This window comes from Malaclemys terrapin, chromosome 2 (assembly GCF_027887155.1).
Source record: "Malaclemys terrapin pileata isolate rMalTer1 chromosome 2, rMalTer1.hap1, whole genome shotgun sequence".
Classification (NCBI taxonomy): domain Eukaryota; kingdom Metazoa; phylum Chordata; order Testudines; family Emydidae; genus Malaclemys; species Malaclemys terrapin.
In genome coordinates, this window is record NC_071506.1 from 42,375,778 (window position 1) to 42,392,848 (window position 17,071).

General features: G+C 40.7%; 1 protein-coding gene across 1 annotated transcript in view; it reads right to left on the reverse strand.

The window, feature by feature from the left end:
• INTS8 (integrator complex subunit 8) overlaps window positions 1-17,071 on the reverse strand; it is a 72,862-nt gene that overhangs the window by 5,702 nt on the left and 50,089 nt on the right. Inside the window, exons 15-22 of the mRNA XM_054017349.1 lie at window positions 16,466-16,667; window positions 14,951-15,072; window positions 13,644-13,828; window positions 11,133-11,166; window positions 10,003-10,059; window positions 9,854-9,915; window positions 7,310-7,428; window positions 4,794-4,897 (exon numbers count right to left, since the gene is read on the reverse strand). Of these exons, the coding sequence (XP_053873324.1) occupies window positions 4,794-4,897; window positions 7,310-7,428; window positions 9,854-9,915; window positions 10,003-10,059; window positions 11,133-11,166; window positions 13,644-13,828; window positions 14,951-15,072; window positions 16,466-16,667 (885 nt within the window). The remainder of the gene's footprint in view (window positions 1-4,793; window positions 4,898-7,309; window positions 7,429-9,853; window positions 9,916-10,002; window positions 10,060-11,132; window positions 11,167-13,643; window positions 13,829-14,950; window positions 15,073-16,465; window positions 16,668-17,071) is intronic.

A 17,071-nucleotide genomic window follows, 5' to 3' on the forward strand; every position in this document is an offset into this window, starting at 1 on the left:
GTTAGGGAAGACTGAGTTGCCTAGATGGCATGTGTGCGCGGCTATGATGGCGAAGACTCGTGGAGCTATCCCTATGTCAAAAGTCAGGACCCTGAATGGACAGAGGCCAGGTCCAACTCTGAATCAGAAACTTTTGATGGGCCAGGTGAATATTGATTTAGAAATAGGCATCTTTCATGTCGAGAGCTGCGAACCAGACTCTGCGGGGAAGGGATGGGATAAACTGACACATGGAATTTGGGTTTTCAAATAAAGGTGTTGAGCACTCTGATGTCCAGAACAGGGTGATGCCCTCTGCCCTTCTTCTGGATGAAGAAGTCAGGGGAGTAGAACCCTAGTCCCCTGTAGGGAGGCGGGATCAGTTACATGGTGCCTTTGGGGAGAAGAGCGTCAGCTTCTTGCTGGAAGGTGCTCTGATGGGAGGGATCTCTGGGGCACATCCGGGGTAAGGGCTGGTAGTGTGGAAATGCCAGGAATTCTATGGAGTATCCATTGTGGATGACCTCCAGTACCCAACTGTCTGTGTTGATCTTGCCCCAATTGCAGGCAAATAGAACAAGGCAGCCCCCAAAGATGACAACATGGGGTGCTGCAGGAGAGGGTGGTGGTTCTCTATAAGCATATCAAAACTGGTGCTTGGTCAGCTGCTGAGGTGGGCTGAGGAGGTGGTTGTGGCGGAGGTGGAGTAGCATGGTCTCTGGGATCGCTGTAGGTGACATAGTGCCTCCTTCTGACTATGATAATACGGTGGATAGGGGGCCTGCATGGCGGTTGTTGCTGCTGTCTGCCTTTGGGAGCTGGAGTATAGATGCCCAGAGACCAGAGCGTGGTGCAGAAGGCCTTGAGGGAGTACAAGGACTTGTCAGTCTCTTCTCTGAACAGCTTTTGGGCATCAAAGGGCAGGTCCTTTACAGTAGTCTGGACCTATTTGGGGAGCCCAGAGGATTGCACCCAGTATTGCACCACTGCTCGAGTAGCAAGTGAGCAGGAAGCCATGTAAGCTGCGTCCATGGCGGACTGAAGACCCACCTTGGCCACCAGGTGGCCCTCATCAAGAAGCACCCAAGAGTCCAGGTACTGCAGGCACCAATGTTATATATGCCATCATATGCCAGCAATGCCCCTCTGCTATGTACATTGGCCAAACTGGACAGTCACTACTCAAGAGGATAAATGGACACAAGTCAGATATCAGGAATGGCAATATACAAAAACCTGTAGGAGAACACTTCAACCTACCTAGCCACACAATAGCAGATGTAAAGGTAGCCATCTTACAGCAAAAAAAACTTCAGGACCAGATTCCAAAGAGAAACTGCTGAGCTCCAGTTCATTTGCAAATTTGACACCAACAGATCAGGATTAAACAAAGACTGTGAATGGCTATCCAACTACAGAAGCAGTTTCTCCTCCTTTGGTGTTCACACCTCAACTGCTAGCAGAGCACCTCACCCTCCCTGATTGAACTAACCTCGTTATCTCCATACTGATTTATACCTGCCTCTGGAGATTTCCATTACTTGCAGCTGAAGAAGTGAGGTTCTTACCCACGAAAGCTTATGCTCCCAATACTTCTGTTAGTCTCAAAGGTGCCACAGGACCCTCTGTTGCTTTTTACAGATTCAGACTAACACGGCTACCCCTCTGATACATGACTTATTGTTTTTCCCCTGCACCTTTGCTGTGAAATTTACTAAAAATGTCTACGCCAAAAATCATAGCCTTAACTAAATTAATATTTCAGTAAATCATTACGTTTTAAATGCAATATATATTTTGATAAGCTTTTTTTTCCTCTTATGTATCCAGCCACTTAAGGTAGTTTCATTCAACTAATAAACAAAATCTTAAAATACTGTTTTTGTATATTATTTGAATTTCAGTTTCCATCCACACGCAACTTGACAAAAATTCAGAGTAAAAAAACAAAAACCATCCTGTAAATAAGTGCGTCATTCACCATTTTCTATCATAATTAAAAAGTAAAAATGAAGAATCTCAATAAATGTATGCTAAAGTCTAAGTGGTTAAATACATACCCTTCTCCTGACCAGCAAAAGGTACAAAATTGAGTGTAAAGTCTGCATTTGGTGGCAAATTGACATGTTTTAATGGTTATAAAAATCAGTGAGGAAAAACTTTTTTTTAGGAAAATAAAAAGTATGAATGGAACACAAGATTAAAATTAATTATTTATATAACAATTAAGATCTATCTATCCTGATGGAAACTATAATAATTTGCTAGGCTAAATTTAATGGAGCCCAGACTTAAAACAGGCAAACACGGGGACTTTCTGTTGAGAGGCCAACGCTCAAAGGCTATGTCTACACAGCAATTAAGCCTAGGGTTAGTGGGACTCGGATTTTAAAGCTAGGTCAGGGATTCTCAAAACTTCATTGCACCGCGACCCCTTTCTGATAACAAAAATTACTACATGACTCCAGGAGGGGGTCCGAAGCCGGGGTCTGAAGCCTGAGCCCACCCAAGCCCCACGGCCCAGGATGAGGGGCCAAAGCAAAACCCTGAGCCCCACCGCCCCATGTGGGGGGCCAAAACTGAAGCCTAAGGGCTTCAGCCCCAGGTAGGGGACCTGTAACCTAAGCCTCACCACCCAGGGCTGAAGCCCTCAGGCTTCGGCCCCGGGTGGTGGGGCTCGGGCTTCAGCTTTGGCCCTGGGTCCCAGCAAGTCTAAGCCAGCTCTCGTAACCCCACTAAAACGGGGTTGTGACCTACTTTGGGGTCCCAACCCACAGTTTGAGAACCACTGACCTAGGTTAAGGATTTTCTGACCCATGCTTGAACTAGGGCTCTGGCGTCCACATTGCAGTGCACAGACCTGAGTCAAAGTAACCCTGTCCTAGAGAGCCTAGCGCCTCTCACCTAATGTTGACACTCTAGCCCTACAAATGTGTTGCACTGTGGGAAAACTCTACTGCCCACCCTGTTTCCTAACTGAGACAGCACTATTGATGGGACTCAAGTGCCCATAAGTAGCACAAGTACATAAATTGCAAAATTAGCTCCTTTGGTGGCTGGCTCAGTAGAATGTCTGTCCTTTGAGAAGGCTTTATACTGAATTACCATCTAATCTGAGAATTGGGCTTTCCACCTCTAGATGGAGTCACATTGGCAGGAAAATGCCATGTGCATCTGTTCAGAGGATAATTAGGACACAGTCTCCAGGGCAGTCAAACTATTAAAATGAAACTTTTGGAATTCTTAATTTTTAAAATGGTATGTTCAATGAAGGTGTTTCTTTGCTTTTTTATTTATTTTTGTCTACTTGTTTTGAAGTTTTATGTCAAACAGGTTTCAGAGGAAAAACACACTCACCCACCCAGTCTGGTTGCTGCCATCTGTGGCCTGGTGAAGTGCATTCCCAGGGAACAGCTAAAGGATCCCCAGGAGGCTGTGGGGAGGTTTAGGGGCTGACTCCCATTTGCCACTCTCACAGCACATGCGTCTGGGCACGCCTGCATATGCAGCCCCAGGGAGCGGAGTGGGGACCAAGTGGCTCCCTGGCAGGGATGGGGAGTGGCTTCGGGGTTGGGGGTCATCCCTCGCATTGCCGTGCTGAGCCGGAAGCTTTGTCACTCCCACTCCCTGCAAGGCAACTGCTTAGTCTCAACTCGACTCTCTGCCCCCATATCTCCTTGTGGCTGCATATGCAGGGGCACCAAGACAGCGTGCACAAAAAATATGGCTGCACTCTTGTGACTAGGAAGCAGATCTCTTTGCAAAAGCATCTTCTCATCAGTCTCCTCTGAATACCCCACAGGTTCTCTGATAGTGTGCTTGCAGACTGGTGTTCAGCAGACATCGGGTTACTGCTGATCTGAGCTGGTCCATTTGCAAAGGGAGGCGTGGCTTCTGTTTGTAATACAGAGTGCAGTAGACTGCACCACAGATTGTTGGAATAGAGAGGACTAAACGAAGTTGCCCTAAGGAACTTTGGGATACATCCAGAGGACTTCCAGGACCAGAGTCAAGCTGGGGCTGCGTGCACACAGGAAAGCAATAGGGCTTGGATCCTAGGTTTGAGCTCTAGGTTAAGAATCGGTGTGTGGATGCAAGGGGGGTTAGGCTTGAGCACAGACCCACATTGCTGTGTAGACATACCATAAAACATTATTCCCAAAGGAGGTAAAGTTATAGTCCTACCCACACCACCCTGAGGCAATGTTATAAGACACCCTTGTTCACCACAGCATTCCCCAAAGAAAGTGTGACTTTGTGCTCAAAGACAGAAGCCTATGGTTATACTTAGATTAGATGAAGAAACTGCTCTCACTATTTATATAATCCATATCCAGTGCTCATCTTTTACAGTAAGGGGGTAGTTTAGAAATGCACAGATACATATTTAAATTGTTAACTATACAATTACAAACTTTGTAAAAGGTTGATTATTAGTTTGCTAATATATAATTGCATAAATATTCTGAGGATTCCACTCGGGTATATACAAGTTCAACATCAGTTAGTGTGCTTTCCATTAGTAGTTTGATCATATAATCTCTACAAGTTACTTTAAAAATGAGTAAAAAACACACCCACCCACCTGTGCATCAGCACAGTAGAAACCTACAGACTTTATGAGTTTCAAGCAATGAAGGAAATATATTAAGTCTATGTCATTTAAAATAGCTAAATATCCATACATTCACACACACTATATATTAACTTATGTGATTAGATAAGATCCACCCCGATTAGCGTACAGTTGTCTCATATCTACCAATCCAGAAGAGTATTTCCACGGTGCCAAATATTTTAATAGCATAACTCACCTGGTCTGTGTATACATCAGGAGGTACCATCTTATTAAAGAAATCAGAGCATACTGCTCCTGCTTGAAGATAATAATGAAGGGCTGCTGAATATTGATTTGTTGCTACAGTGGGGAGGAAAAAGTTAGAATAACCTCAGAAATCAAAATGTAAACATTTGTAACAATTTACAGAATTATTCACACTAATATTTAATACACACACACACACACACACTGGTGACAAATTGTAAAGTTCACTACAGTTTAATTCTACTTGAAGAATTACTCATCACCCTGGTATAAATGCATACATGTACATGGAGGTGGCAACACTGTAACCACTATGTGATAAGACACTCTGCTATGAGGAAGTGATTAATCAGTAAAGCTCATTAACAACTATGAAGACTAGGGTTTTAAGCAAGTTTCTCTTAATTATTTTTAATATTTTAAAACATTTTCACTCTGATGAGTTGGGGAGGGCAAGTGGGACTTTTTAAAAATAGTTTAATTTGTACCACTATGTTGGCCCCTGGGGTTAATTTATTTGCCACATTAATAATATAATAATATATGGAGATATATCTATCTCCTAGAACTGGAAGGGACCCTGAAAGGTCATTGAGTCCAGCTTCCTACTTTCACTAGCAGGACCAAGTACTGATTTTGCCCCAGATCCCTAAGTGGCCCCCTCAAGGATTAAACTTACAACCCTGGGTTTAGCAGGCCAATGCTCAAACCACTAAGCTATCCCTCCCCCCTTTTTTTGCTACCTCACCCTGAATTAGTTCTCTGCCACACACAGGGGTTTCCAACGTGCACCATTTGTAATATCAGAGCACCAACACACTGTCACAGCTGGACTGAAGACTGTCAGCAGGTGTTGCTATAGATTTTTATTTCAAACATTCAAGGCCACAGCCAAGGCTTCACAGAAGGTTAGTGGTCTCAAAGGGGATTTACAGGGTCCAGGATGGAAAGAACAGAGTCAAGTGGTAGCTCAGATACAGGGGTGACAGGAATAGGCAAATGGTGCTAGAAATCAGATTGTAGATTTTGGACTCTGGCATCTTATCCATATTAGAGAATGCTGACATTCCCAGTAACTGTGCAAGCACCTGAAATGCTTGTTCACACACTGTGGTACTCCTAATATTACACAGATGTTCCTAGTACATAAGCTCAAAAAAAAAAAAAAAAAAAAAAAAAAAAATCTTGTAAACATCTCTCTGCACTAATTCAGTTCAAACTATTGGACAGATGCGGACAGAAATGGCAAATATTGTCAATGAACTAATATATTTGATTTTCCCACTGCAGTCCCACAATGCTCCCATCCACTGCTCTCTCAGCTTAGAACACTGGCTCCACCACAACTCGACGCTTATCTGAATGGTTCTGTGCTGGCACTCAACTATTTTATGGCTCTAACTGGTACTATTAGTATCAGTACCACCCCCTGTTCTTAGTAGAACCAAGAACAACTTCCTCATCTTTGGAAAAAGAATGCAGGTCACATGCTTCTATTTTGAAGTGGGGAGCCAAGGAAGCAATGCAGAGGCAGTTAACTCTGCACACAAGCCCCTCTTAGTACACTCAGATTTGCTTGAATCTCTTAACATCCACAGATTCATGGAACTGAGAGGTGCCTTATCATTCTGAGAGACTGTTCTCTCAAAACAATTTGAATGAAACACTGCAAGTGAAAACTCTCAGAAATTTTCTAGGACCCATGTGGGCTTTTACCCACAAAAGGATGGTATCTGACCCACAAACTATACAGGGAACATTTCATTCACCTTCAAAATGCAACAGCCATTTATAACCCAACAGGTTAGGGAGCAGGATTTATCATGTCTTGCCTATCTTGACCCTTACAATGAATTTGAGGAACAATGTCTAAGCTGCTTAACTGATTTTCCCTTACTACTTGATTTGCCAACATGGACAGGGATGAACTGGGTTATTATAATCTTATTTTTAAAAACATTCCAGTTTAGGCAGGGCGTTACCATCTCTGAGCCCTACTCCAGCAATGGCCTCATAATAACTACATTTCACTATTTTTTTGGATCACTGAATACAAATATTCACCTGATTCTACAGATTGGTATATAAATTAGAGTATTAGCGTCTTAAATTTTTCCTTTAGCACTGAAGATTTGAAGTCACAATTACTAATTTCAGCTTTTAAAATAATGAAAAAGAACCCAAAGCCCCCATTCTGCAGGGTGATTCACATGATCACATGGAATCTCACTGACTTTAACACTGTATGCATTTTGATATCTGCCCTTGCCAATCTATTTACATATCTGAGTCCAAAAACACTGCCATTTTTAAAAGCTCTATGCTGTTTAAGCTTTTACTGATAAATGATTAGTATAAGACATAACATAGCTTTTGCTCTTATGCAAAAGATACATGAGGGTAAGTAACTCTTAAGACAGAGCACAGTGCACGCAAGTGCGCGTGTGTGCGCGCGCACACACACACACACACACACACACACACACAGATGTTGGTTTCACTTACCAAAATAAATATCTGCCTGAATAATTAACCAGAAGTGGTTGTTTGAGTTTATAGTCAGTGCATAACTGACCAGCTCTTTTACGGTAACAGCTACAGCTTCAAAATCCACTGACTGAAGGCTAAAGAAAGAGGCAATTTTGTAATATCAATCACTATACTGAAACAAACAAACAGATTTCAGATCTACTTTAAGAATGAAGTCATTTTGCTAAAAAAAATTAAATACCCTCTCCCAATAAGATTTACCACCATTAAGATTATTGTTACCCTATTTTATCTCCTGTATTGAGACCTTTCAAATATATCAATCACAGTTTGATAAAGTTTAGAATGGTATCAATGACTAAGACACCATTAGACCCTGGGAAAGAGTGATACCCTTAAAGTAAACTGTAAGCAACGGGGGTCTCGCTTTCAAGAACAGAGAAAAGTTACACTTAACCCATGTTGGTCCAGATTCACTGCAGGATTTGCATAACACAACAACCCAAACAGCAACCTCCAGTGGTAGAAAGCATGCAGACATGCAATACTGATTGGGAAGTGAGTGATACCAGGGATTTAGCACGTTAGTAGTTTCTCCACATTTAAAAAAAAAAGTTTTCCACTTTACAGCTGTATTTTGGAAACACTGGAAAAAACATCTTCTGATTTGGCCATCCAACAGCACTGCAATATTCATTAACTTGTTAGAAAAACAAGTTATGACCTGTGCAGTTATAAATATGGTAATTCGGGTGGCGGCCAAATTGCATGATTTTCCTATCATATATATCCTTGGTGCACACTTGGGTGAGGGTTAGTCTCCTAGTCAAAAGGTGTTCATTTAAAGCAGAGGTCCCCAAGCTGTGGGGCATGCCATTCTGGGGTGTGGGACTGGGACCCAGGCCAGCCCCCATGGGAGGTGGGGAGAGAGCGCCACCAAGCTCCACCCCAGCTCACGGCCCTACACCCGCCCCCAGCTATCGCCCCAGCCTTGGCTCCATTACCCTTGTCCGTGTCCCCCAGTCCCAGAGCCACAGCCCCACTCCCCGCCCCGAGATGGAGGAGGGCGTGGATGGGGATAAAGGGGGAGTGCAAGGTAAAAATTTTAGGTACCACTGATTTAGAGACTCATCTCTGAAATTACTCAGTTCTCCCCTCAGGACTTTTCAGCTGTCTCAGCACCTTTGTCAGTTAGCTCCTAAAAATAATTTACCCCTTTAGAGAAGAATCTGCTTTAAAATTTCCCAAGTGAACAAACCTACCTGTACTATCTGGAGACATACCTTGTATCACTGCACTACACCCACCCATCTGACACTTTTCACCTGCCAGTGCAGAACAGTCCCAAGCAAAATTCAGCTTCCACAAAAAAAGTGGGAAAAGGAAACTACTACCTGTGGTAAGGTTTAGGAATGAGCCTAGATGGCAGTAATACTGGGAGCATTAGTGCAGTGGCACCAGTGGCAGTAATACTGTAAGCACTAGTGCAGACCAGCTACAGGAGTTTTAATCATTGTATAGCCATTGTGTGCTTAGTCATTGTTAATACTGTAAGCTCTTTTGGGGCAGGGACTGATTTGCACACTCAGCACAATAGGAGCCCTGATCCCTAAATGGGCCCTTTTAGGAGCTACTAGAATACAAATAATAATAAATACCTAACCTGGCTCAGAGCAGATCTACATAATATGGTGATTGACAGTGATGTGTATACTCAAGTGCTCCCACTGATGGAGCTACACTGGGAAATTGTAATGGGGGAGTGAGGGGGTGGGGGAAGGAAGGGAAATGAGCTAGCCTTTTTTCTTCTTCCAAGAAGAGGTGTGTTTTTAACCACAGGATTTGGGGTGGGGACGTGCTGTTAGTTATTTTTGCTGTAAAAACACACCCACCCCCACCCACCCCCACCCCTTTTTGGTAGTGCAGATATAGCCCTAGTGTAGATAAGGTGTATGAGGTAATAAAACAAAGCTTAAATGCATCAAACTCCATGCTTGTTTTCAAGAGATAACATTATACACATAAGCACACACACCCTTTGCCACTGTTAACATTTTGGAAAAAATAATACTTCATAACACTAACTTCTAGAGCTACTAAATAAAAAGTATAAATAAGGTAACTAATGAAAAACTACATTTGTACTTGCTCCTCTATCAGGGGCATACATATTTGTGAGCAATGATCCATTGTAAGGCTACATCAGAATCCTGCTTGAATGACTACAACTATGCCTTCTAATAGAAAACCAGTTAACATAATACAGGTCTGTCGCATCTTACGCACATTTAACATGCGCGATTCAGCTTTACAGGGTATGCAAAAACAAAACAAAAACAAAAAAAGAGAAAAATAACAATTTTAATACTGTACCTGTAGTGCGGGCGATTCCACCCGCCATTACACTCAATGTAATTTTGACTATACGCGATTTTCGCTTTACGCGCTGACTGCGGAATGTAACCGCAGCGTAAGATGCGACAGACCTGTAGCTGGAACTAGATACACTATACACATGAATAATTAGAAAACAGTATTTTATATTAGTAGTTATCTTACTTGGGAATAGTTGATGGCCAAATAGAAATATGCTCTGCTGCAATATCATTCACAATGTCTTCCTAAGAGGAGAAAGACATTAAAATAGGAGTTACAGAAGCAAATATGCAATTCAAAAAAAGGAAGGATAATGATGACACTGTACTGACCCGAACATTATGAAGCTTAACAAACAGGGATAATATTGTAGTCAAAACCAGTGGTTCCTATGATGGAAGAAGAGGAAAAAAAACCAAGATTACACAATAGCCCATTTTCTCTGTCCTCAACATCATCATCAGGGACAGCCAACACATATCGTGTTATTTCTTCCAGGGCAGGTCTATCTTTTAAGGGGATTACAAGGACTTTTGCAACAAAGAAAATGGACTCATTAAGTCTTTATACAACTATTTTTACCCCTGGAGATTAATCTAGGATAAGGAATAATGTGAATTTAAATCAGATTAACTATTCCTGATTAGTTCCATGTGTGGAGGCTCTTATTCCAGAATAAGAGTGCTTTATTCTCAATTAGCTTAATCCATTTCCAAAATGAATTAAACTAATTCAGAAGAAGAGCATCCAGCACACTGAGCTAATCAGGAATAGCTCCCTGTGTAGACAAGCCCTAAAAGACAGTCCCTTAATAAACTACTCTGGAAGATGTTAAATAAGTGGTATTTATTTTAGACCACTGTGCATATTTATTCCCCCCTGGCTCTAAAGTGCAATGTGTACTATAATGCTCCACAAATTAAAAAAAAAAGCATTACTTTTTGACTTGTGCATGTGTTTCTTGTGATCCAAACAGTAGCTGTCTGTCTTCCCCTATGGAAGTGTTTAGAATGTGGGGGGGAGGGGGAGATGGGTGCATAAAATACAGTCCACATTAGACTTTAAGGTAATAGGGAAGGAGTCCATTTGAACGGAAAAGAGACAATTTCATCTGAATTCCTAATTGCACACAACAAAGTCAGCTATGTCATCTTTAGGTAAATGTTGGTTTTATGGTTATTGTCTATTTATTAAAGTTTATCTACCTCATTCTATGACCGTTAGCTTAATAAGATCTCTGCTATCAGAAGCTAGTGGAATTTTAAGCAAGCTATTCAACAAACCATTGTTTGTATGGCTAGACAGACAAATTCCCAATTACATCATCTGCCATACAAAAATAATATTTACATAATACTCAACATTTTCTGAAGTAATAGGCAACACGATCCATGAAATATTATACAAAGGATAGTGTCAATAATAAAGCAATAGGTGTTGAAGTCTGCAACATAAAACTTACCCGTAACTTTTTGATAAAAGAGAGTAATTCATTCCTAAATAAGAGATACGTGTTACATGTGTAAGGAATCAAACAAAATTGAAAGTGCATAGAAACATTTGTCCATCAGAAATAATACAGTGGTGGTCAACCAAAACAGACTATTGACCTATTGGAATATTCTTAATTTCAGTTTTGCATATACATAGGGAGCATTAAAGAGGAATGCTTGTCATCGTTCTTCATTTATTTCATTACTGATGTTGGACTATTCCATTTTAAGTGTTACACCAAGAACAATATTTTTAAAATTAATTTGTCCTTTGCTTTTATTTTAGCATAGTCCATTGCTTAATATAATGGGAGCACGAGGAAGCCTTAGGGACTGTTTACTCTAGAGGTGAAATAGTGCACAGCAAGCTGGAGTGTAAATCTATAGCACATAGTGTACCACACACTAACTTCCTATGTGGACCCCGCTGCTGTGCATTAAAGCTCCCTAGTGTACACAGATCAAGTTGGCAAAAGCAAACAGGACAAATGCAGGACGGCAGGACAGAGGTTTAAAAAAAAAAAAAAAAAAAAAAAAAAAAAAGACTATCCCAGCCAAAACTGGACATATGGTCACCCTAGCCATAGAATTTCCCATAAATAATTCCTAGAGCACATCTTTTAGAAAAACATCCAATCTTGATTTAAAAATTGTGATGAAGAATCCACAACTCTTGGTAAATTGTTTTAAAGGTTAATCATTGCTATACATTTACATCTTATTTCCAGTCTGAATTTGTCAGCTTCAACTTCCAGCCATTGGATCATGTTATACCTTTGTCAGCTAGACTGAAGAATCCATAATTAAATATCTGTTGCCCATGTAGGTACTTCTGACTGTAATCAAGTCACCCATTAACCTTCCCTCTGTTAAGCTAAATAGATTGAGTGCCTTAAGTCTATCATTATAATCACTCTAATGGCTCCTCTGAACTCTCTCCAATTTTTCAACTTTTCAGTTTTTCATATAGGGCACTTGTGCCTAATGTGACCCTTTCCTAAATACTTTAAGAAGCTGCAGTGGGGATTGCTAACGGACATGGACTTATTACTGAATGGTAATAAGCTGGGGACTTATTGAAAGCTGGGGACTTTGGGGACCAAGCTGAAGCTCAAGGGAAAAAAAGTATAAAGGAAGCTTAAAATGAGTATCACTACAAACTACTTAATTTAATTTAGCTAAAGAATTTTGCTCAAGAAATCATTTCTTTAGAGGGGATCTACAGAGAAAGGGAAGGAGTAAGAAGAGCTCTCATGTGTGACAACTACTGACCAAGGGGAATGAGAAGGAACAGAGGGTCAGGGCAGCTTTACTTGTTATACCATTGACTAGCAGCACGAGTGTGCAGAAAGCTCATGCGCTGCCCTGATGAATACCGCTATGCGAAAAAGTTCTCCAGCTCCAGTGTACTGGTGTGCAGACACCTGAAGTGGAATGGACATATACAGTCACGTGAAGAGAACTTTTAATGCACGGTAGTATAGGCCACAAACAGTTACTGTGTGAACTACTCAACTTTTTCATAATTCTACAGGCTGGGTGGGATCAAAGCAGTGAGCCAAAGATTAATATGCAAAGATACACTGTAGCTGTTTTTACTGTATATGCAGTTGCCAATACTACTGCTGGACATGGAAATTCTCACCATCACGCATTTCAAACAAGAGATGGAGCCTTTACCATCAAATTCTAAACAGTTTTCATGTCAAGACAAGGCTATCACCTTTTATTGTTTGAACTGGAGGAGTCATAACAGGTTCAATATCTCAGTGTACACCTAGGCCTTGGCTCCCTTTTGCTTTAGAAAATACGTAATCACAAGAACATAAAAAGCAAGCCTGTATACCCTCTCCTCCAGCCAATCACATAATACTGAAAGACAAAGCAGCCTGGTTTTAGATACATATTAACCAGATCACCACAAGGATGGCTAAAGTATGTCTCAAAGTTTTACTCTTAAACAAAGCCCTGCGAAAGATTTAGTACAGAGCGCTGGCCTGTGAAGACCAGAGATCCAGCATGTAACACATCACTGTAATCTGGGCAGAGGCCTGGAGACAACATTGGCTACAGACAAGCTGCAAATGGCTCTCAGATGGATACAGTGTGGGTGCCTCTGGGTTAATCAAATAAAATTAGCAGAGGCTTAGATATTAAAGGTGAAATCTTGGGCACACTGAAGTCAATAGGAATTTTTTTCATTGACTTCAGTGGAGTCAGGATTTCAGCTTAAGTATTCAAAGGCCTTGTCCACTTTTGGGAATAGCCTTGATTTAACAATCAGTGTCAATGCCGACCGCTAAGAGCAGGCAAGAGCAGGTGGGATTTGCACTGAATGCTCTTTGGTAAAAACGCCCAGCCTGTTGTCGCTATGTCAGTTGCTGGCCACTGATTGCTGAAACAGGGCAATTCCTGAATGAAGACAAGGCCAAATTTAGAATTCAAAGATTGATTTTATTAAATAATTCGTGGACACATACCTGTACATAATGCCTAATGTAGACTCTCTATGTTTTATTAAACTCACTCTGCCATCATTCCCCCGCTTGTGCTGGTTGGATACACTGCAGATCTGCACAACAACTTCCCAAAGGTCTTTAGCTGTCCGTCTACTTTCTTTGGGGCCTGGAAGTTCTTTGCACGTAGCAGCCAAAAGCTGCCCCAACTAAGCAAAACAAAACAGCAAAAATACAGTGGCTAGAGCTTCTTTGCATATTTACAAAGGATAAAAGGGATTATTGGTCTAAATAGGCTATTTCATACCACAGTAGCAGGGATGACTACTCTTTGTGACACAGGTCATCTAACCAGGAGCTTGAGGCCTGCAACTAATTTTCATAAAAGGGAGCAAACTGCAGACATCTTTATTTTTAATAGAAAGGTGCAGCCTAGGGAAACCACAACAAGTCCAAGAAAACAATGCTCCATTCTTGATCTAATTAGAATTCAGGTCACACTGCAAAACTAAGGCTGCATTTATCTATACATTCTAGCAAGCAAAATACGAATATAAAAAAGGTTAAAAATATCAACAGTAACTGCAAAGCAGGCTGAGTGGGATCAGAAGAATTTTCACCACTAAAAACAATGTTTGTGTATTTTGCTTTAAGGTAATAATCTGATACGTAATCATAACATTGCTACAAAAAACAAATATTTTTGAAAAGCAGAACTCCAAAATGATAGGTGTTTGAATGCCACGGTAATATTTAACATACAATCAGTAATGAGTTGGAAACTGCAAACCACTGAAGTTTATTAGGAAAATGAAGAGTTCTATGAACACAATACACATACGGCCCAATCTTTAATCCTTTTCACACCTAAACCTCCTACTGAAATAATTCATGTCCCAAATATAATTGAGGCAGGGGACCCATTCACAGCATTGTTTCAATATTCGGTATAGGTAGGTTAACTCATTACTGTTTATGTCCCTCCAGTGCTAGATACTGATGAAACCAGATTGCTGCCAGGTTAGTGGACAAAGGTGGTGTAAGCCCCATCTCCTGTCTCAGTTACTCTTGTAGCACAGATGGGACCCAGAGACAAATCAACCTTATTTCTAGATATTACTGAATTTCAACCAACAGTGCTTAGTTTTGCTACACAGTATTTGGTTCATTGGAAGACCTCTTCCCACTCATTACTGCAGTTAGAATTAAACTTGACAGAAACAATGAAGAATGACACATGCCTTCAGAAGTACTAGAATCTTGGGGGGAGGAGGGGGAAGAAAAGAGGCGTAGTATGGCATCTTGCCCCTTTCAGTCTGAACATCCATTACCTTCACATAAGGATTAGTCTGAACCAGAAGTAAAGGAACTTGCATAGTTAAGTATTCATTCTCCCGCCAGTTTAACATGAAGGCAACACATTCCTCTGCTACAACTTGTCGAAGAGGAATATCTAGAAGAGATTTATAAAAAAAATGTTTAACTCATCAACTAAACATTAGATCAATTTTTCCCCCCATGAAACACTATCATTTATAAACATGACAAACAGCTGGGAATATCTAGAAATAATTTCAGTTAAGACCAGGAGTTGTGTGGTTAAGCCTACACTGTACCAAACATATATTCCCACAATCAAAACATTTCAGCTTCTTATATTTTATAGTAGCAAACATGGTAGATGGATACAGAGGGGCCTAATTTCTGGAGGAGATGAGCATCAGCAGCTTCCATTAACTTAATCTCGTAGCTGTTCCATGCCTATAAAAAACAGGACATAGCCTTTAGAAGATTGTAAACAGAAGTTGCAGTATCCAGCTTCCAAAATGGTATTTGTTAAAATACCAATGATCAATATATATATATAAAAATAAATGAGAGAGAGAATGAATGAATATGACTCTCCAGCCTGGTCATTAGGGCACTCTCTTGGAACTTGATTCTCCCTCATCCAAACCCCTGATCCAGTGTTTAATTATTTACATGAAGCAGAACATCTTCAACAGGAGGGACTGAGAGATCCACCCCAGAGTCCCCCTATAGCCAGTGGTTATAGCACTCAGCTGGGAGGGGAGAGACCTGGATTCAAACTCTTGCTTCAGAGTAGAGATTCAAATGTCAGTCTCCCACATTGCAGCTGTGTCCTAATCACTGGACTATTGGGTATAAAGAGGACCACCATCTCCTCCATCAAGCGAGCCTTTCACTTCCTTTGTTTTTATTTAAAATAATAACAATAAGATTTAAAAGTCTGGAAACAAAAAAATTATTCAATCCAAAACAATGTGGGTTTTTTTTGACTTGCCAAAAATTCCAAATGATTTCAGCGAGATAAGATGGGTGAGGAATATCTTTTATTGGATCAACTTCTGTTGGTGAGAGAGAGACAAGCTTTTGAGCTTACTCAGGTCACCTGATAAAGAGCTATGTAAGCTCAAAAGCTTGTCTCTCTCACCAACTACTACTTCACCCACCTTGTCTCTCTGATATCCTGGGACCAAAATGGCCACAACAAACACAGCATGCAAAAAATATCAGTTTCAGTTTGGGTCAAACCAATTTTTTCCCCTAAGTTGCCAGAGAACAAAAATCAGTTATTTGCCCAGCTCTATTTAAAAGAAATTGGCAAACTGCAGTCCATGGACAGCTAGCTCACTTCAAGATGCTAAAACTCACTAAGACAACTAAAAATATATTTAATATTTTACTACTTTTTATTATTGTTCCTGGTTATAACCTAAGTACTGAAGGTCACAGAACCCTGAATTTTCTCGCTTTTGCAAATCTGTTACCACCTTTGCATTTTACTGTATCTTTCCTAAGAGATCAGTCAGCTACATTCTTACCAGGTACCCTCATTTCCAAATATCCTCGGACTCTGCTGATCAAATCAGAAGGAGGACGTTCTCCAGAAACCCCTGCTCCTGCTTCATGAGTGTAAATATCTAAGAGCAGCATCTCATTCAGCATGACCTGGCGCAGCTTTGGAGAAAACTCTGTCACAAGCTCCAGGCAAGCAGCAAAAAGCTGCTTTGCATGGACAAAATCCTGTAATAAAGCACAGCATGTGTGAAAGTGACACCACTCCTTTGGTTGAATTACAATAATAAGAAAAGTTGGAATATTGTTTTAACCCATTCTGGATTACTTCAAGCCTTGGCATCTATGTAATGGGAGTTGTGGGTTCTTGCTACCTTTCAGGATCAAGCCCTAATCTTTGAATAAAGTAAGTAAATTTCAGATTGAGCCAACATACCACAGTAAATGTTATCAAATCCCGAAAGACGCAGGAGTTCTATAATCCCAAATTCTTCAAGCAAAATAAAAAAGTTTCAGAAGAAAAACATACTATAAAAGGAAAAGTCACAAGACTCAACTGGAGTTTTCTAGTTATAAAATGGTTATAGTTTTATCCTATGTATAGTTCATTAACCATGAACTGTGAGGCAAAG